General features: G+C 39.6%; 1 protein-coding gene across 4 annotated transcripts in view; it reads right to left on the bottom strand.

Moving 5' to 3' along the window:
* The window catches only part of afap1 (actin filament associated protein 1), a 55,800-nt gene extending 34,655 nt beyond the window's left edge, over positions 1-21,145 (bottom strand). For 2 of the 4 annotated variants that reach the window (XM_084434716.1, XM_084434718.1), the window contains exon 1: positions 20,988-21,145. In XM_084434716.1, the coding sequence (XP_084290842.1) occupies positions 20,988-21,009 (22 nt within the window). In that variant the 5' untranslated portion in view covers positions 21,010-21,145. Of the gene's footprint in view, positions 1-3,900; positions 4,367-20,987 lie in introns of those variants that run through there. The other 2 variants (XM_084434715.1, XM_084434717.1) reach the window with 1 other exon arrangement.
* Between the last annotated feature and the right edge of the window lie 322 nt (positions 21,146-21,467).

Here is a 21,467-nt window from a genome sequence, read left to right as displayed (position 1 = left end):
TCAAATCCTTATGCACATGATCTATGACCTACCGTATATATAATCAGGCATTAACCCATGCCAAGTTTCTGTGGAGTACCCACCATCCCACATCCTTCACTCACTCTTCTCTTCTTTTATCTCTCTCACTCCCACTTCTCCATTTCAATTTCCATACTGAGCCAAGACGCTTTTTTTCCCCCTCACTTCTCACTTCAGATGGGGAAAGACATGGCGGCTAACGATAAACCTTTGAAAAAAAGAGATAACAAACAACCTTTTGCTTTGTTTAAGAAACCTGCCAAGAACATAAACGTGAACTTCTTGCTCTTCTGTCCTCCCTGACTCCTCATCCAGTGTAGTGCTTCTCTTTGATGTCTGCTGACAGGATCCAGACGGAGAGCCTGAGCCGGTGACAAATGAGATACAACACAAGCTCCTTCATACTCCAATCTGGTCTTACACACCAAAAGCCTTGGAGGCTGAACAGACGGATGGATGGATGGATGGATGGATGGGAGGAGGTAAAGATAAAAAGGAAAGCATGCCAATCTTGCGTATAACACCTCCATAGTCACATCAAAGATCTTTAAAAGCAAATCAGTTCACTCTGCTGTAATAGTGTTTAGTGTAAATAATAGCAAATAAAGCTCTTGTATGCCTGAAATTTCTAAAACTTGTGTCAAGTTACATAATCTATAATAAATCATCAATAAAAAAATTGGACAAAAGTCGTACAATACATTTTCTTCAAAAATATTCCTCAAATTGTGCTAAAAATGTTTCCCTAAGCTTTGAATATGCATGTACACATCTTTATTATTTACACTCACAAAAAAAAAAAAATATATATATATATATATATTATTATTTTTTTTAAAGGTAAAGTGTCTTTTAGAAATATGTACTTTTTATGAGAGTTTAAAAGTGAATTTTAATTCAGAAAACTACAATTTTAATCTTTTCCAAAGCAATAATAAAAAGCTTAATGCAAATGCAAATTTTGTTTATTTTTACAGTTTAATGGATTTTTTAATTAATAGATCTCATGAAAAATGACCTCAAATCCTTGACCTCTGTGGTTTAGCTTTAACTGAAAGGCAGGACAGCCATCATATTTCGATAGATTTTTCTATGAGCAATCTGTCTCTGTCCATGTCCCTGTTCCACTCAAGCCCAAAATATCAATATTATAAATCATCGAATATATACGGTTACGGTATAGAATCTCTCGTAGATCTGGGTGCCCAGAACAAAATGTTTGGCAGCTGTGAATAAGGCAGCTACTAATCTGTGGTTTGTTAAATTAGGCTGCTTTATGGTTTGGCCTCATCATGGTTAACGCTCACTGCCACAGGCCAGGGCACAACAGAGTACCACTCCAGCTACACATGCCTGGAAAATAGTAGAAAACTACAGGAGAGAAGAAAATATTCAACAGATGCTCCACTGTCCCACTAATGATGGCCTTCAATACCAGCATCTGTGTAGTCACATATATCAAACGCACCGGGATCATCAATAAGAGAATATCTCAGCTGTGTGATTACATTCATCTCTGTGTTTGATTATATGTGTGTATATCCATGTGTGTTCACATGAACATATGAGGAAAATACTGAGGTTTCAATTATGAAAGGATGGTTTAAAATATACGTCCATAAATGTGTACTTGTGTTTATGAGTTTGTGTGTGTGTGTGTGTGTGTATATAATTACAGAGCGCTAACTCCTAAACCACAGTGGGCAGAGGGGTGGGAGAGAGGAGCCACTGGTTACAGAAACCTTTAAGAATCATCTTTCTAGAGGGTGGGGGAGACTCTGTGGTGCCTGGGAAACTGAGCCGAGAAGTGAGTGTATCCACTTTTTATGTGTGCATTTATGAATGCTTTCCAATTAAGGATGATCAGTTTACAACACTGATAATACAAAAGAAATTTTTAATAACCAGATCAGCATATTAGAATGATTTCTGAAGGATCACACGACACTAAAGACTGGAGATATGGATGCTGAAAATGCAGCTTTGCCATCACAAAATATTTTTTTTATTTTAAATTGTAAAATATTAATGTATTTTTATCCCCCCCCCCAAAAATCTTTCTGACCTCAAACTTTTTAATGGTAGTGTAATACACAAAACATTTTTTTTTTATATTAATTAAAAAAAGGTGTCATTAATGTAAAATACAATATTAAATATTCTATGTAAATCTATGTTGACAATTTAGTTTATGCCACAATTATGCTTCCCATCCCCATCATCATGATCTGCATATTGAACAATAACTGAATATTAAATAAGGCTGAACCAATGGTCACAAAATTATACTCAACTTAATAGCAATGTCATGGCGAACACACTGACCTCTCTGGCACTCTCCTCTTAGGGACAATGTAGAGAGCCATTAACGCTCTTTGTAGTAATAGCAATTGAGAGAGGGGAGAAAAAAAACAGAAAGATATGATTAAAACTGCAGTAGAGTCAAGCAGTTGACAGAATGGGTGGAAAAGACAGAGCAAGGCAAAGTCAAAGAATTCTCTTCTTGCCTCTCGTCATTTTTGGGTCAGACATCTCTACTTGGAGGGAAGGAAGGGCTTTGGGGGTTTCTTGGCACGTGTAAGCCTTTAAACACTCATCAGTGTGGAAACTGTCAGAGAGGAGACCCCTTAAAATAAAGCCAAGTAGGCTAACAGACCAATACCCACATCACACGCTGTAATCGAGTGCCAATTCATACCATGTCAGACTGGCAACAGAGTGCCATATGTTCCTAAATACCAATAAACACATTAACCACCAGCGCAGCCCAGTAGGCTATAGCTTTAAAACAAGATCCACAAGGAACATTGTCACATCTGGAACTATGCTGACATGTTTTAGTGCAAAAACTCATGTAAGGGATAATCATATATGGTCTTTAACACTAAATAAACCCCAACAGTCCTTCTGAAATTTAATGTTTGACTACTACAACTGACCAATTAGAATCAAGTATTTAAGAGAGCAATGCAATGCTATGGCAAAAAAAGAGAAAAAACACACTTGGCCCTTTACAACAAAACTCCGAAGCCAATGCTACGCCCTGCACTCAGATACCGTTAAACCACTGTGGATAATAGGGCTCTGTCATATCCAACCAAGTGCATTGTGATGCACATACAGGATACCTGACACCTCACAGCTGCCAGCCAACCATGCTAATCACAGATGCCCTGCCTATCCAGCTCATGTTATGTTTTTGAAAGTGCAGACTTCTGTGACAGAAGATAACAGGGCACCTGTATCACCCTATTACGGGTGACTGGAATCACTCTTCTGATTTAATTATTAAATTTAACACTAGTATTCTAATACTATTAAAATAAAATGTAAAAGATCATTTAGACCTATTTATTTTAATTAAATGCAAATCTGAACATTACCGAATAAAAAATAAATAAACACACACAGCAAACAAATAGCACGAATTCCTTGCAACATCATGTCCTTAAATTTACCGCCTCTTCACATTTCAAATTGTAATGGCTTTTCTAACTGACCTGAGAAGAGCTGTGAGGGATTCAGAAGTCTGACTCATGGGGTGAACTCAGCTCTTTCCAAACCGAGACGGTAATATATCGCCTTTGAAATGTCCATTATGAGAAATATTTGTATTTCTTCACTTACTGTTTCTTTTAAATTAAATTAAATTAACACGAAAAATGTATTACAAACTTCTTCCTCTCATAAAGCGCGAGGATGTAGATGTAGGCTAATGAGAAATGCGTTTCTATCACACTTTGTGATACTGCATCTCACTAAAGATACATTGTTCTTGCATAGCCACTATAAATTACACGCGGACAGGACACAGTAATATTAATCAACTATCTCAAAGCATGCTATGAATCCACTCATGGAGATCGTCTGGACACTCACCCCTCGAGGCGAACAGTATGGGGTCGCTCCGCATCTTAGAGTCAAACGCATTTAACTCCGGGTGGGTACTAGGGGTTGCAGGCGTGTGTCCGACAGCTGCTGTATTTCATTAAAATCCGCGCAACAGAGCCGTCTCTGTTTTCCCCTCTTTCTCTCTATGCAAACCAGCAGAACTCCGCTCGCTTACCGCCCGGCAATGTCTCGTTTCCTCTGAAAACTTCCCCTGACTTTCACAGAGCAGCTCTGTTCGCTTTCTGTTTATCGAGATCCCGACAGCACACCGCTGCGCCTTCGAAGGGAAGCGCTGCTTGGAGACTTAAAAGAAAATCGTTCACTTTCTCTCCATGTCGTGCTCGGCGAAAAGTGGGACCTCCTTCCTTTCTATTTAGTTTCCTCTCCCTCTTTTCTCCGCCCTGTAGCCCCACTTCTCCAATTCCACAGCTGGATACAGCGCATGTGTGTGTGGAGAGGCACGATTAACGAGCACTTAATGTTTAGTGAAACTTGTGCAATGATACGTTTATTATTACCATATTTAAGATTAGAACATTATCTCAGAATCATCAAGAATCTCTGTATCCTTGTGTGTCTTCAAAGAAAACTTCAAAAAATCCATACATAAGCTCAAGAAAAGGATAAACTCTTTAGATTCTGGTTCATATTGATCTAGGTATTTTCTAATAAAATGTTCTCATCAACTAACAATATTTTAATTAAATAAATAAATCGTAATTGTAACTGTTTGCCATTGTATGCATGTAGATCAGACGAGCCCAGACGGAAAATGGTTCTTTATTCTAGTACAAGTGAACATTCTTCTCTGCCAAGTTTATACATGCATTTCTATACACCAATCATCTATTTATGGATTAATAATTGCATGTCATTCATCTGAAAGGGTCTATAAAAAGTAAGAAACTCTATAATCACAGTGTCAGCGTGGTTGAAAACAGCAGGGTCATTGACCTACAGATGTTTTAACAGCGCATTAATCGACAGCCTTTCGTGGCAAAAAAAAAGTGAGTTTTTTTCCAATAACCTTAGTCCCTGTTTAGGGTTAGGGTTAGGAATACAGGGAGATGGGTTCGGGCCAAATACCAAGCTCGGAGCCCTCTCCTCAGACGGCACGCCAAATACGCACACCATTATTCTATCTGACTTATTTGAAAGTGTGAACTCGTGAACTACAAGTCAATGTAAAAGCATGTCTGGATTGAAAAACCAGCAGGATATTGTATCTGGACAGTGATCCATGTATTTGACCTTGGCACAAAAAACAACTATATGCTCTGACATCATACTGGGGAGAGAATCAAATTGATATGCAGACATTAAGTCCACCCAAAGCCTGCAGCACAGCGGAGAGCAATAGTATCGTTGACTCAGGGGTTTCAACACAAAGCCTGCATTCCCCACAGTATCAGATTCAACACTGTATCAGATTCAAACAAGTGCCAGTTTTACGATAACATACTTATCTGTGTTCTGTTTGTTTAGTTGCTTTCCTTTTTATCAGTTGGGGTATACCTTGTGTTTAACTTTGATTGCAGATGTTTTGATAAAACAAGAGTACTGAAATATGCATTGTCAACTGCTTGAAGTAATGACAAAGCCATGTTTATTATCGACTCACATTAAAAAAGGCGCAATCTAGAGAGAGTTATGTGCATGGCGAAGAGAATAGGAAGAGAGAGTTAGGTTACACTGAACTAAATCTTTGAGGTCATTATAACTGCACAATTCAATACAGAGACATCTTAGAGGAGTCAAAAGTCTTTAGAGAGATACACCAGAAGAGCTGAAAACTAAATTGTGAAACTATTGAGTCATTTAACTAATTTCTAATGAAAGATAGGCTACATGAAATACACAAATTGTACTTATACAGAAGCAAAGAAAAACATTTGTATCCGATGTTAACCACAATATGAGTAAACCACATATAAACTTTATCTCTTCCCAGGTCCAGACACACCGTTAAAAAGTAAGTGACACCCTTCTAACATGACTTGGTCCTCACATCACGTGCTCAGGATGTTGAAAGCAGGGTGGAGGCCCCGTACTGGCAAACTGGTAACTGTGAGGAGTGTAAGCTTTAAACAAACAAATCTCTAATGAAGCATTAAAGAGCCTGGTAGCCAGTGGAATGACTGTTTCCTCTGGGTTCCACTGCAGGGCATTCATTACAACAAAGGCTATTTTTCCAGGGGCAACACGTGAGCTGAATTCAAGGTCTTTCGAAGTGAATCTCATAGAATGTGTCTCTGTGTCATTCATCAGTGCTTATGTGTGTTCATATCTCCAAGGAATGCAGCAACAATCTGTGCCAAACACCTAATTACTAAGGTGGCTGGCCTCGCTGGCAAAAAAACACAAACCAAAATCATATGCACACCACCTGCAAGACAATAGATTTTTAGATTCCACAGACAAATTCATTTAAATGCTCTAGAGGTTGTTGTTTCTGTACTCTATTAAAAACTTATTCCTGAATGAACCCTTTGACATTTCGTTTTCAGCCCTGAAATGCTTGCAGGACTTGCTGAACCTTTATAATTGCTGGACAATGTTTTCAGACAGAGTTATCTGGAGTGTTGCAGAGTGTTTTTGATTCATTTAAAACAACTAAAAATCATCTCTGCAATCTGCACTGCTCCTCTCAGTATCCAAACAGCAGGCAAGTGACTAAGATTTTAAAAGACATTTGGCTGTACTCTTCTCCTACACACACACACACACACACACACACACACACACACACACACACACACACACACACACAGTATAATCAAGCCAAAGCTTTAAGGAATTAACAAAGAGTAGACTGACAGATTTGCTGTGCCTCCTGTGGTCCTAAATCCTGTCTAACCCTTTATAGCCAACAATGCATGCTTTTCTTAATTAGAAGAATAGTATTAATCTAACTCTAGTCAGTCTTGAGATAAACCTGTAGATAGGATTAATTCATCTAAAATATTTGGCCTGATAGAAAACACATACATTGAGATCTGTGGTCTCACAGAAAGTTAATTTGTGCCATTCTGCAGAGGCTGTAGTTATTTCTACAGATGTTGCTGTTGTAAATACCTCAGATGTGTTCAAACTCAAGGAAATACATAAACTGCAATGCTTCAAACAGCAGTCAGCATACACAATGGCACAAGAGCAACAAACTCAATGGCAAAAACCTTGGCATCATTTTCATTGGTTGCTCTCCAGTTCGCAGTTCCCCCCTGATAAGATGTTATCTCATGGAAAATTAAACGCACACATATCGACTTACACAGGCGGTAAATTTGAATAATGAAGCTTTCTGAGCTGGTAAACTGCAACCAAAACTCTGTATACATGTCTGGAGAAATCGTCATCATCATTGTCTTCATCACAAGCAATCAGTCTTCATAGACTCTCCATATGGCTATGAGGTAAAGGCCGCTCTGCTCAGCTGCAGTTGCGTAATTTGACACCATAGTCATTTTATAGTGCAGAAAGCCTAAAAAGCTGTAGCGCATATGGACGGGCAGTATGGAACACTGGCTGTGGTCCAGCGGAGGAAAGCCTTGATGGAGGGAAGACAGAGCAATGGTAAGGAGTTCGAGTATTTACAAAACTAGGTCAGAATCGGAGTGAGCATGACTGCCTTTTGCCTGCCTCATGACACTGCTCACTTGTAATATCCTGGCTCAGTTTCAGACATACATTGTGCTGTGTTTGGGTTGGGCAGGATCAGCTGGATAGTGCACTTCAAACCAGTCCAATAAGGGGTCTCAGAAGAGATACACAATCCTATATCCTTGAAAAACCCTAAAAAAAGACTTTGACAAAAAACAGCTCAACATTCCTTACATGATATTCCAGAATAGTGCAGATGAGGCTACACTACAGTATGTTCTCGCTTTTTACTTTCTTTACATTGAAAATGTATGCTCAGCCAAGAAAAGGAAGTGCATTTACATGAACACTTTTTTTTTTTTAAATGTCATGTAAATAGTTTAGTCTGACTAAAATTGTACCAGTCAGAATTTTGCATTTTTTTCTCTCCAAGTGCCTCAGAGCATTCTATTCATTATTAAGCACTGAAAGTTTAATTCAGTTCAAATGCATTTGCATGCTGGTCTTAAAAGAAATTGTCAAAGTACAATGAGTAACAAGTAAAGTGTTGACAAGGGCAAGGTGACCAACACAAGAGGCCAATTTGGGTTCATTTGAGTCCATTTGTTAGAGCTAATGGAGTGGACAATGTTGAAGACCCATCTGCAAGTTATCAGCAGGACTGAGCAGCTGCATGAAGCTCATCCTGTGCTTTCTTCTATCAATCTATACAGTATCCACTGCTTTGCACTAATAGTTAACTCCTCTGTTTCCCCAGACTGGTCAGATTCTTCATAATTTTGTGTATTTTTGTCTTCCTTCATCCATAAAGTCCTCCTCCTACTTCTCTGTCCATTACATTTCCTTCCTCCCTCTTGTTCTTCTTGATGCCCATTCTTGATAACATACACATAACCCTCCCCCAATCCACACCCAGTCTCAAGTCCCAGCTGCTATAGCCAGGGTGCCTCTTTAGCTCCAACGGTCCACAGGAAACAGTCAGATGAATGGATGAATGGATGGATGGATGTACGAAGGGGAGGATGGCCCAGCAGGACAAACAGTCACAACCACTAATACACACTCAACACACACACCTCCCTCCAGCAGACCATCCCACTACTTCGAGGCTCAGTCCACCATCTGGCCAGGCTGAGACTGCAGACGTGTTGTTGGTTATGGCTGGTCAGCCCTATGGGGGTAGGAGACCCAATTAAGAAACCAATCTGCTTTAATGCAAAATGTATGAGCCCCCATCCCACAGTTTTTTCCAATGCTTTTTTTTTTTTATCCGGTTCTTCCTCGATCGCCGCACACAGCAATCAAATACAAATCCTCTAAGAACATAGCGGACATCATACAGTCCTTCATTTCCTCAGATCCAGGCACTTTCCATCAGATGATTTTGATAAATGTTTCAGCCAGACTCCGCCAGATCCACAGAAATTGATTTTCATCAGACCTCAGGGAGGAAGTACGCCCCCGGAGATCCAACATCATGTATTTGTGCAGAGTGCTGATTTAGGATCAGATTTTCACATTGTTTACTGGGGTTTAAGCCAAGAAGTGCAAAGGAGCAGCTCTGATCCAGAGACAGCATTCCTGATATATGATCTTGTACATATATGGGTCCTGGCCTCTCACAACAGACCAAAGGAGTGAGTCTAGTGTTGATAAATCATCCCAGCAAAAAAAGAAAAGAAAGACAATATAAAACACTGTTGTCATGGCCAGTAAGACATGGGAGCTTATTCATTGTATCTGTTAGATGACAATTCTCGTTAGATTGAGTCACACAGTCCTGGTTTGTGTCCATTATGTTAATTCTGACCCTAAGCGAACACATACTATAGACCAGGAGGACTATTATCACTGAGGAGGACAGATGCTACATTTATATAAGCAAATCGCTTAATATGTTTATACCCCTGTAGCATGCTGTTACCTTTTTTTTTAAGCTAGTATCAAATTGATGGCTTAATCGAACTAAAAAGCCATGTAAACACCTAAATTGAGGTGTTGATCCAAATTTTTTATTGGAAGGGGTGGCGTAGACCTGAAATGATTCAATCAATAGGAAATAAGTGATGTTATAAGCGTAAAAACTTGAATTCAATTATTTTCTCAATCAGGTACCTTGCGCTGCGACTGCATAGAGTTAGAGTTTGGTTTGGAATACATGAAAAACACATGTAAACAAATTTGTGAATCGGATTGCAAAGTTTAAGTTTCATATGAACAGAACTTTCAGAATCTGAAATCAGACAGATTCATGCAGATTGATGAAAATTTGTTCATGTAAACATACCTACTGACTTGCCACAAAAGAAAGATATTGAAAGCATGCAAGGCCAGAGGAAAAGAGAGAGGATATGGGTGAAAGGGAAGGGAAGGGAGGAGGTGGATGGAAAATAGGAGAATTCACCTGCCAGACACACATTTTAAAGCCTCGCCCATACTGTCAGGGAGCTTGCCAATCAGATTTAAAAATCCAGCAGTCCCTCAAATATTCACACTGATCTTTGTCATCTATGTTGAACTTTTACACTAGGGCTGCACGATATGAGGAAAAGCTGCGATGTGCGATAATATTGTTTAATATTGCGATGACGATATGACTTGCGATAAATATTCAAATGTGAATGTTAGCTATACTGTTCCCATGTCTTAGTGCTTTAATAGGTTCTTTGCGTGATAGGTCAAGCGTTTATTACCTGCCTGGTTCAGATTACATGATTTTAGCGCGATTTTGACACGATCCGTTTGACGTAGGGTGTCGTGGGGATTCGTAAACTACAACGGGCGTCGGGACGCAAGATTCGATCGTTTCATCTCGTATCTATGAAGTGTGTCATAGTGGGCGACAACCTACGCGAGAGTGCGAGCAACAGTGAGTGTGTGTGTGTGCGCCAGTGAGCGAGTGTGAGTGAGCGTGAGTGAGTGTGTGTGTGTGCGTGAGAGTGAATGTGTGCATGTGACGGCACGCGATGACTGGTTGGAAAGCAACGTAGTCTGACATGTTTCTTGTCCACGACACGACAAGATTTTAGGAGTCAAAATCGTGTAATCTGACACAGTGACTATCATAACAGAAACAGACACAAAAATCTTGTAATCTGAACCAGGCATTATTCATCGTGTCGAGCTGTCTGTTGCAATGTGTTCATCGCGCGAGTTCATATCGCGATGACGATGAAAATTCGATGTATCGTTCAGCCCTATTTTACACTAAAAAAATATGGATTGATGGAAAAATCATGGTTCCTTTCTAGATGAAGCATGTTGGAGTAAAATGATGTAGTATTTTTTTTTTTATTTTTTTTTAACAAAACTACTGATTACAAATGCAAAAATTTCAAATCAGCCAGCTTTAAACTGCTTGGTTAAAATACCCTAGCATTGTAGCAATCTGTTGTTTTGTTGTATGTTATTTCTTCTGATATCTTTTTATATTGTTTTATTACCTTTTCTGTAGTGGTTTTGTGTGTAGTTTTGTGTTGTTTCGTGTAGTGTAGCATGTAAAGACAAAATATGTAAAATTCCTGTCTTTCAGATTTGTGTTTTGTAAACACTGTAAAATTATACTCATCATTCTCTGTGAGGACAGCATAAGAGGCGGCGGCTCTGCGTGCAGCCAATGGCAGTGCTTTAGAGGACCATTGAGGAGAGAGGGGTTATGGGAATAGCATTCCAAAGAAACATCTGCAAAGCTTCAATGTAAGAGTGCTGAATGACAGCAACAAAAAAACAATTATCACATACCGAGTGAAAGAGACTGGAAGAATAGGTAAAAAGATGATGAAGTCTCTTACACACACATCTCACTCACTCACACCATCTACAGCCACAACATATTCACTCAGATAAATTGTCCACCCAAATGAGAAAAATGTGAAATGTTACAGAATTGTTGAATAATGTGATGTGTTAAATCTAAGATTGTGACATTTTCGGAAACAAAGCACATGCAGAATGACAGTGGCCATAGACAGGAGGCACACACTCACAAACACATTCACTCTAGGTTCACAAAGGAATGCAACAGACTGCTCCATCCTGAGACTATATAAAATTCATGGCGTATTAAAAAAAAGCATGACGCAGATTGCTTAACGGCTGTCAAGCCAGTTGCAAAGGAAATAGTGTGCATGGTTTTTTAGCATTGTTACGGTAATCTACAAGCAGCACAAAAAGATGCGTTTTTTGTTGAGTTGATCAGCAAGTCTTAGGAAAGAACCCCACATCAATCAGATAACACAATAGCCTGTTATTTTCTTCTTAAGAATTTTTTTTTTTTGGAGAACTTCTTAAGATTACAAGAACAGCACTTAAGAACATTCTTATGTCTCAAAATTTCTTTTCAAGTAGATTTACATGAATCCGGCGCCAGCTTGTTTTTCCACAATGTTGGGACTAGGTGCTGATGTTATGTATGCATCAGTCTAGGTCGGATTACCTCTTTTCCCACCAACCAAAGCAAACCAAACTCTGACACCAAACGGCACCAAAAGCAGACAAGAAGAAAAGTGCTGGTGTAAAAGCACACTAAACTTGAAGCTTCAGTATGAATAGCCTCTGGGATCTGTCTGTGTGGGTGTGTCAAGGGTGAAATACAGAGGAAGAAGGAAAGTATTCCCATAAATCATAACACCTTGACATTAACCTAAATGCACAGTCAATTTAAAAAGACAAGTCTAGAGGCCTTAGCACTTAAATGCTCACAAACTTTCCAGATTGTAACCAGAATTTAAGCTACACCTTTAACACACATAGTACTGAACACCTGATTATTATATACCAGCAGATCTATACATGCACATAAGCACATCCATTTAGTACAGAAAAGCCTGAATCCACTATTCCAAAAACATGTGAAAACAAGTCTTGGCTAAAAACCAAACTAAGCATTTTACCCAAATACCCAAAGGACAGGTTGCCTTCATCATCACCCTATATGATACGCCCCTACTAAAAATAAATTGGAATTGATGGAAAGTGGGTTACAATAATACAAAAGGGTGGAAAAGCATAAAAAAGAGGTGTGTGTGTGTGAGTTTGTTCGCACACACAAGTGTATTTTTGGAGCATTAAAATATACGCACTCCCACTGAGATTTAGAACCCAAAGGCTGACTCACTCTTACTCCCTTTTTGACCCACTACAGGAAGTGGCATAATCTATTAGTCACTGCCACTTTCCCCATGGACTATAAAGTGATTCCTATAAATTGGGCCTCTTATGTTTCCATCACATTGTTGTGTTATGCACTACAGTGAATGTGTGTGAGAATTCTTTAATCCCTGTCTCTATTCATCTGGCAAATCAAAATGAGTGCAAGGAAATAAGTAAGACAGGCACTAAATAGGCACGAAATGGCATGCAGAGCGGCAGAGAGGAAAATAAATGACTGTACAAAGATGAGAGAGCTGCCTCAAGGCTTAAATACTATGTACAAATACACCTGCAGGATCAATAACCCAAAAACACAGATGGCGCTTGTTTTTAGAGCAGAAGGAATTTGGCAAAGAGAAACCCAGATAAAGATAGTTCATGAAGGTCAGCTGTTAGGATAGTAGAGATACAGATACAGCAGGAAATCAAGATCGTCTGTATTGCCTAATGCCTACACGTTTTTGAGACAGTGTTATTTTATTATTATAGTATTATTTATTAATATTTTGAATTGAATTGAATTTTAAGTTTTAATTTTAGTTCAAGTGATTTTGTTATATGCTTAAAATTTAAAGTTCTATTTTCTTTAGTTGAAGTTTGTTTTTCATTTTGTGTATTTTAATTTAGCTTTTTTTCAATAGTGTCAGTTTTAGTTAAAAATAACAACTTGTTTGACGTCAGGGGAATGCGCTTACACACGCCTGCAGATTTTATATTTGAATATTGTTGCATTTTTAAGGAAATTGTAAGGTATCAAGTCAAATCAATCAAACTGAAAATCTTTAGAATCTGTGAAAACAAATAATAATTTTGTTCTTAGAAACCCAAGCTAGCTCCAGCTCCTGAAAGCAACAAACAATTACAGCACACTGTGCATTAATTATTCATGCTAACTATTCTAGCATCTGTTAGCAATAAAATAAGTCTTTACAGAAAGACTGTTACCTTGGCTGTGACAACACACCCTAAAAACAAAATACTTCGCCAGAGTTTCCACCCAGCAAATAACACTGACCACATCAGTCCAATCGGATCCTTCTCCGCCTGTGATGTGGTCAGGAGTGTTAAGAACCACAGCGACTTTCATGTTCTGTATCTTTGCCACAGTTTTTCCACAGCACCTTCTTCAATCATTTGCTTTTCCCTCTCTCACTTTCCATCTCATAGACAAATAACGGAAAGGGGCGGAAACAAATAATGACAGAGTCAGAAATTACAGTAATCCTCTACTTATTTAAAATGATTCAGAGATATTTCAATGATGAGAGCAAGAGAAAGAGACAACTGAAGAAAATGAAATCTTTCTAAAGAGCATGAGGCATCAGCTTTCTTAGACAGTGACTCAGAGGCCTTGAGTTCAGCTCGGTTTACAGCACAGACACTCTGAGCCTACAAACACATACACATACACACACACATACTCAAATGGGCAAGTTGAAGTACAAGTACCTACTTTTTGAACACAAACACACTTGAGTGTTTTGAGTTTGACATGAAGAAGAAAAAGCAAAGCTACCCTCAAATCTTCCCTCTGGCTGTGTCTCGATGTGAAACCCTAATGGGACAACATTTCCAAAACTGAAGAAGAGCCAAAGGCACGCAACACCACTTTTTCATGTTTTACTTGAAAGATTTGCCACTCCAGTCCAGTCATGTTACAGAGCCGCAGGGAATATGCATGAATGACAACTCTGGAGAGACGTCTCGCACAGCTGTTTGTGTTACTTCTGAACTTGTGCACATATTTATTGATAATAATAAAATAAAATTAGGTCTTTTAAACTTTTGTCCAACTTGTACAACCTATAAATTCATATATCATTTTAATCACTGTTATTACACTACATTCTGTTAAAAAGTGTTTGCCAAGCACAGTTGTGAAACAAGTCTGAGACGGGACATTTTGAAGGGCTTGACCCTGAATTAATAGCCAAAAGCCTTTAGCATCTCAGCAATGAACCATGATTTGCTACTAGCTAGTCGGTTGCAGATGGTATCCGGGAAAGCATTTGATTGGACAAAAGTCTGTGTAGTCAAAAGTCATTAATCACCGTTCTAAATTAATGCGCTGACTTCAACGAAGCACAAGCTCACACATACAGACACGATCACGCAGCGCACACAGAAAAATTCAGGATTCAGGAGCACAGGAACTTGTTGTCAACACTGCCCTGCGACTTGTATTAATAAAATAGCTTTGCTACTGAAAAGCTGCATTATATTTCTCAGCAACGAGATGGAAGCATTGCTGTTTTTGAAGTAATTAAACTAATAGCTTCACTATTAAAGACGCTGCAAAAACGCTATTCAAACACGCGTAATCTCTCTCTCACCAATTCATTCACTGTAAAATAATTTTGGAAAATTGAGGAAATTGACAATTACATACTGGCTCAATAAATTACTTCAAAATAATTATCCCCTTGCAAAAAGAAGCATTGCTGTAATACTAGCTCAAGGTCTTCACTTAAAATTAAAATAGTATATTCACCGAACATATTTAATTGTGCTCAATCAATCAAGTCGAAGTGAAAAATCTGTTTTGGCTGAAGTTGAACAAGTCCTACATCCAAAAAACTGTATACGCATGCGCAAAATACGCCTGAGGAAAACCGTTGGTATCACTAGCCGCGTTTCCATTACCCTTCAAATTGCGCAAATTGAAATACGCTCAATGGAAACACGTCAATTTCGCAAAAACTCCCATTTATCGCAAAAAAGTTTTCACGCTCGCATGAGGTGGTTTTTCAGGCAATTCGAAAAAGGAATATTTCGCAAAACTGCAATGGAAACAGTTTTTGCGCATTTACAGGTCACCTGACTTAGAAGGCGCGGTGTGTTTGGACAGAATACGAGACAGAGTTCTTTGTTAAATTCATAAAAGACAAAAGAGTTACAGAAATACTGGATTCTAAACCTCATAGAGGTGCCACAATCAAGACCTCGGAGCAGAAATGAGTGAGAAACACCCAGAAACACCCAGGGGGGCAGCGTTTCATATTATGTTGAAGCTTCCCCGGGCGCCGCCATTGGCTATCAGACCATCACCTGCTGTTAGCATCCCATTGACTCCCATTCATTTTGGCGTCACTTTGACAGTGAACAACTTTACATCTGAGGCGTTTAAAGACTCCATTTGTCCATTATTTATTTCTAAAGAAACACGAAAATGTATAAAAAGCTCCATTACCTTGTATCTTACGTTATGGCCCCGTAGAAGCTGTTTTTGTAAAAATAGGCTAACGATTGCGTCATACCAACGCGACTCTCTGTCGCACAGTAGAGAGATGACCGTATGGACAGGAGGAGAAGCTCGCGCGCAATCGGGGGGACGTGGAGGCAAAATGGCAAAGTAATTAATCAGAATACTTAGCAAAAGTTTCTCCTGCTCCAGCTCATGGACAGCTCCTACTCACACTCTCCGTCTCTGCAAGTTTCGGAAGGGAATGATTCAGATTTCGCTTGGCACAGCTACTAGAAGACAGACGGGTTGCTCACGTCACATCTACGTTGTCAAGCTCAGTGTGAGTCTGCGCAGTACGCTCGACCATCAGGAAGTTAGTGCTTCCAGAGCCCGTCTACGGAGAGCCTGTCCACTCCCTATTAAGCCCTATTGCACCGAATTATGGTTGTAGTACCACCAGAGTTCCACTGGGGGCGATCGCCATGAGTGCAAAATGAATGGGAGTCAATGGGGCTAGACGGCTAAATTTGTCTCTTTCACCCGATTGCCGTTGAGAAATCTCAGATGTGATTGTAGATTTTGCAAGTTCAACATGGGTTTTAGGTCGAAAGTTGAATGAACGAGTACTTATGTCGTTTTGATTTCTTACAGGTTGAGTTGTTGTTGCCCATAACACGCTAGCATTCTGCTAATGACGTCAGCATTCTGACGTCAGTGACATTTTGAAAGACTTTTTTAAAGCAAATAAGTGACTCTAAAAAATCTAACACCCAGCAATGTGTAATTTCTTTGCATCTCCTTTCGAATACAACATTCAAATTACTAGACAAAAAATTATATCCTGAGAAAAGTGGATTTTGAGGGGTATACCGCCATTGACCTCCATTCATTCTGCACTCGTCCTGTGAGCGCCCTCATATGGAATCAGAGTGGAACTGCAACCAGTTCAGAAGCCGGAAGTGTAGTGAGAGTGAAACTTCTCGCCATATTAGACATTCTCTGGTGGTTCTAATTGACTTCACTTGCCTCCGTTGAATCCAATGGGGTCGCTGTGTTCAGTTTATATACTGTCTATGGAAACACCTCATATGTGCTGCAAGTAAGGGTATAATATATAATGACGTCACGGACACTACGTCCATATTTTTTTACAGTCAGTGTTTTTATTGTTTTTTTATGCTTTCCGCTGGCTTGCGTCACGAGCAGGTTGCATCCATAGACTGTAAAAAAATATGGACGTAGTGTCCGTGACGTCACCCGTAGGTTTCTGAAGAGCATTTTTGAAGCCTAAAGTGGGCGGAGCCGGCCGTCGCCATCTTGGCCTGGCGTCACTCCCGGAATACAGAAAATAGACAAACAGGGCGTGAGTGGAGCTGAGGAGCCTGGCTATCTGAAATCACCTAGCTCGACGTGATCGAGTTAGCTGATGATGTAAAGCCAATTAAACGTTCCTATTTTTGCCCTTCGAAATATTATAATAGTTAAAAGACATGGCTACAAGTGAGACTGTGTATTACTTCGAGAGTGTTTGTGTGTGACAGTGCTTTATGTGCATACATGTCCGTCACTCTTTCATGGTCCGTCAGCGCGGCATCGCTCAAGTTCGTAGAGAGCTTCGATCAGTCCATTTTAAATTCTGATGTTGGCCGTCTCTCAAATGGGTTATGGTTTAACCGTTAAACCATAGATATATTGCCTTTGAAGTGCAAGTAAATGCGCTAGAAAATCCGCGCTCATTCACGGACGGAGAAAGCGCCGACGCCCGCATGATTTCATCTGACGGTAACTTACATAAGCATATTATAATCCATCTGTTCCATGGGAGCAGAACGAACGAGCATTTATTGACGTTTTAAATTTGAAAACCCCAAAAAGCAACGAAATTGTCAGACATCCATTAGTGCATGTTCACAGAGGAAAACAACTGAAATACAGCGCTGGTTGTTCTCTCGAACGATAACGACAAAAAAAATTCAACAAAAAATTATATCCTAAGAAAAGTGGATTTTGAGCGGTATAGCTCCATAGACCTAGCCTGGCTCCGCCCTCCTACGTACTTCCGCTCAATTTCATTTTCCTTCAGTACTACGTCTGGGACTGCTGTATATTCTATATTGTAGGACCAATCAGCGAATAGAGGGAGTGGCTGAGAACGATGACGTTGATGTGATCACACACATGACTAGCGTCGGCCAATAGTGAGCCTACGTGTGACGTACAACACACAGACGCGCTGCTTTATCAAGACTCGAGGAACAGAGAGAAGGAAATGAATAGTGGAATAAAATCGTTTTTTTTTTTTTTTTTTTGCGCACAAAAAGTATTCTCGTCGCTTTATAAACTTTATAAAAGACAGACATCTTATTCTAAACATAATCCTCTGATCATTCGGACGACCACACGTTAGCGATTGGTTATGGCAGATCCTGAGTGACTCTGGGCAGATCCAATAGTTTTGAACTTTAACAGAGAACCCGCCTTCAAGGAAGTAAACGTTTCTCAATGGAGCGAGGCCAGACTCTCTGTACAAATGAAATGTACGAGAGTCTGGTAGAACCAGGCTACCATAGACCATCCATTCATTCTACACTCGTCATGTGAGCGCCCTCATATGGAACAAGAGTGGAACTGCAACCGGATGTTTATTGAGTGGCAGTTCTCCCCTCATTAGACGTTCTCTGACAGGACTGAGTATATAAAAAGGTTTAATAAAACAAAGACATGAGCCCAACTGGTAGAGCATGGTGCTTGCAACTTCAAGCTCATGGGTTCGATTCCCAAACAAAGCATTTGCCACTGAAAGTTGTTTTGGATAAAAGTGTCTGCTTAATGCATAAATGTAATGATGCATGTTAAATTTCCTTATCTCTCTAATGCGTCTATACACATCTTTACATATACCAATAGAACAGGGTTTCTCAAACTCGTGTCCCGCACAGTTTAGCTCCAACCCTGATCAAACACACCTAGCTGTGAGTTTCTAGTGATCCTGAAGACACTGATTAGCTTGCTCAGGTGTGTTTGATCAGGGTTGGAGCTAAACTCTGCAGGACAGCGGCCCTCCAGGACCGAGTTTGAGAAACCCTGCAATAGAACTTCCCATAGAATCACCGTCAGAGGTCAGGAAGTGGTTTGGTATTGAGTCAGAGAAAGAATCAGCAGCTGTTTACAGCTGTATTTGACACACACACTCACACAATTAAACGACATGCTGCATCCTGAGGCAGACTAATATAAACCCACTGGAGACTCTGTTAGTCTGTGAAAACTATCCTAAGGCACAGACTGCTAGACTAGAACCACAAGAGAGGAAAAACAGCCTGGAAGGGAACTTGAATTCAGGTTACTATAAAAGAAAAAAAAATGCATTACATTTTCCCCATCATTCAAAGCAGTGAATAATGAACATCCACTAAATGTCTGTAGTGTACGACTGCTTTTTTCTCCCTTGCAAACTAAGCAAGACCGGTCATCGATCTTTAGCCTACACAGATGCTGCAACAATGCAGGTCCAGATGTGCACTAGTAATGATGTCACTGCATCAGCAATCAGACATTAGGCCACATGTACAGACCAGTCATCAAGCTATCTGAAAAAAATACCAAACTCCCACTTACAGAGGCCATGCAACACTCAGCTATAATGGTATTTAGCCCTCGGATGACCTCACTTTGTGTGGTTACAGAATTCTTCAAATAAAGTGTAAATGAACAAGCTATGCTATTAGGGTGCAACATGCTTTTTCACCTTAAATGGCATCAATCTACCTCTGAAAAAAAAAAGAAAAAAAGTTCCATTTACTTAAGAATGGAAGGAAATATTATTTTTTAAGGGTGGGATGCAATAAAGAAAAGTATTTTGTTTCTGCTCTGATTAGGAAGCAGAACATCCTGATTTGAACCTCCTGTTTGTATGATACGAATTCCCAAATGAGCCAAATGCAGGCGAACAGGTCAAGTTAGGCTCCATCGCCCATTTTACCAGATGGCCCTTGACTAACATCCCTCAAAGCGCTTGGTCACACCCATTAAACTCTACACTGGCTATTGATCAAAGATGCTGAGCTTTGTCCACATGCTTATCTTTGTTTTTCCAAATGATCGTATTTCTAGCCACGGAGTCCAAGGACTGTGTTTGGCCAAATCCAACCTGTTCCAGTCAATTCTTTCTTATTTTCTTTACCTGGTTTGATTGTTTTGAGACAGTCTGGACAGTGAGATATGAGACGCAGCATGCAACTTTGGTGGCTTTTTATGTTTTGTCCTGTTTTCCATCATCTCAGAGCCAGAGTCGGTAATGCTAACAATGCACAGGATGACGGTTCTTGTCCGCTCTATTGTCAGTAATTCCCTGAGGAAAATTGGAGATGGAAAACACTTTCACATGGTCCCAACATTCTTTATATAAATAGCCTGTTTAAACAAACATCATCTGAACTTGCAAAACACCTGAGAACAACAGTAACAAAGTTGCTTAAGAAAAATTAGGGTCAACTAAGGTAAACGTAACAATAAAATCTTAGACATAGGGTGGCAATTATTATTGACAAATATGCTTCATCCTCATAAACCACAAAAACATAATCCAGCTTCTTTGTCTAAGTCATCCCACTGAAAGGTATCAAATTAATAGGATTTGTTCTTCATAATTTAGCTTTTCACCTCTCTCTCTCAGCCCCTCCCCCCTTAGCATAATCAGAGACTGAGGCTCGAGACGCCAGCTGATCCCTGCAGGCTCGCGCTATTCAACACGAGCGCTGCACATTCATCAGGATGCCTCGTGCTTCTTTGTGCTCAGCCTCAGCTCCAAAACAAGAAAAGGGTTGATGGCAGCACCAAAAAATTACTAATATTAATGCAGGATGACAACTTCAAAAACTGTTTTATGTTATTATTATCATTTTGTAAAGAAACAAGCAATGGAAAGCAAACCTGTCACACTTAAATATGCAAGGGAGAATTGAGAATTGAATTTATCCATGCATGTTGAATGACTGTAGAGAGAAGAGCTTGTCCTTATTAAACCCCAAATGCTGTACTTAAATAGACAAATTAAGAAACATTTCATGGATAGCCTAGACTCTTTCCCAACGCATAAATAGAGACAAACTGTCTAATAATTTTAACAGTGACATTTTACCTTCTCCGTTATTTTCCGTCATAACTTTATCTCAAGAAGATGGACCTGCCCTGTCTCCGCGTGCACTTGATAACGGCCACCTCTGTTGTTCCTCTGGCCTGTGTGAGCTTCTTCAGATTCATATCTTGGCTCCGTGGACCGCTCACGCTGTCAAATCCTCCCGAGATTGACAACCGTGTGAGCCAATCCGGCAGCGCGCTGCAAAAAATTCTAACCAATAGCAGAACTGGTAGGCGTTAACATAACATTTACACATTGGGAAGATGGAGTGTTGTAAGATATTTTTAGTTTCCTCTATATATTTAACGTCTATAGGCCGGTATTTATTTAGTTTTTTCTATCTATCTATCTATCTATCTATCTATCTATCTATCTATCTATCTATCTATCTATCTATCTATCTATCTATCTATCTATCTATCTATCTGTGGGTCGTCAGTCTATCTATCTATCTATCTATCTATCTGTGGGTTGTCAGTT

This window comes from Rutilus rutilus, assembly GCF_951802725.1.
Source record: "Rutilus rutilus genome assembly, chromosome: 16".
NCBI classification, from domain to species: Eukaryota; Metazoa; Chordata; class Actinopteri; order Cypriniformes; family Leuciscidae; genus Rutilus; species Rutilus rutilus.
Note: the sequence above shows the minus strand (reverse complement) of the source record. Positions and strands in the feature narration are given on the sequence as shown.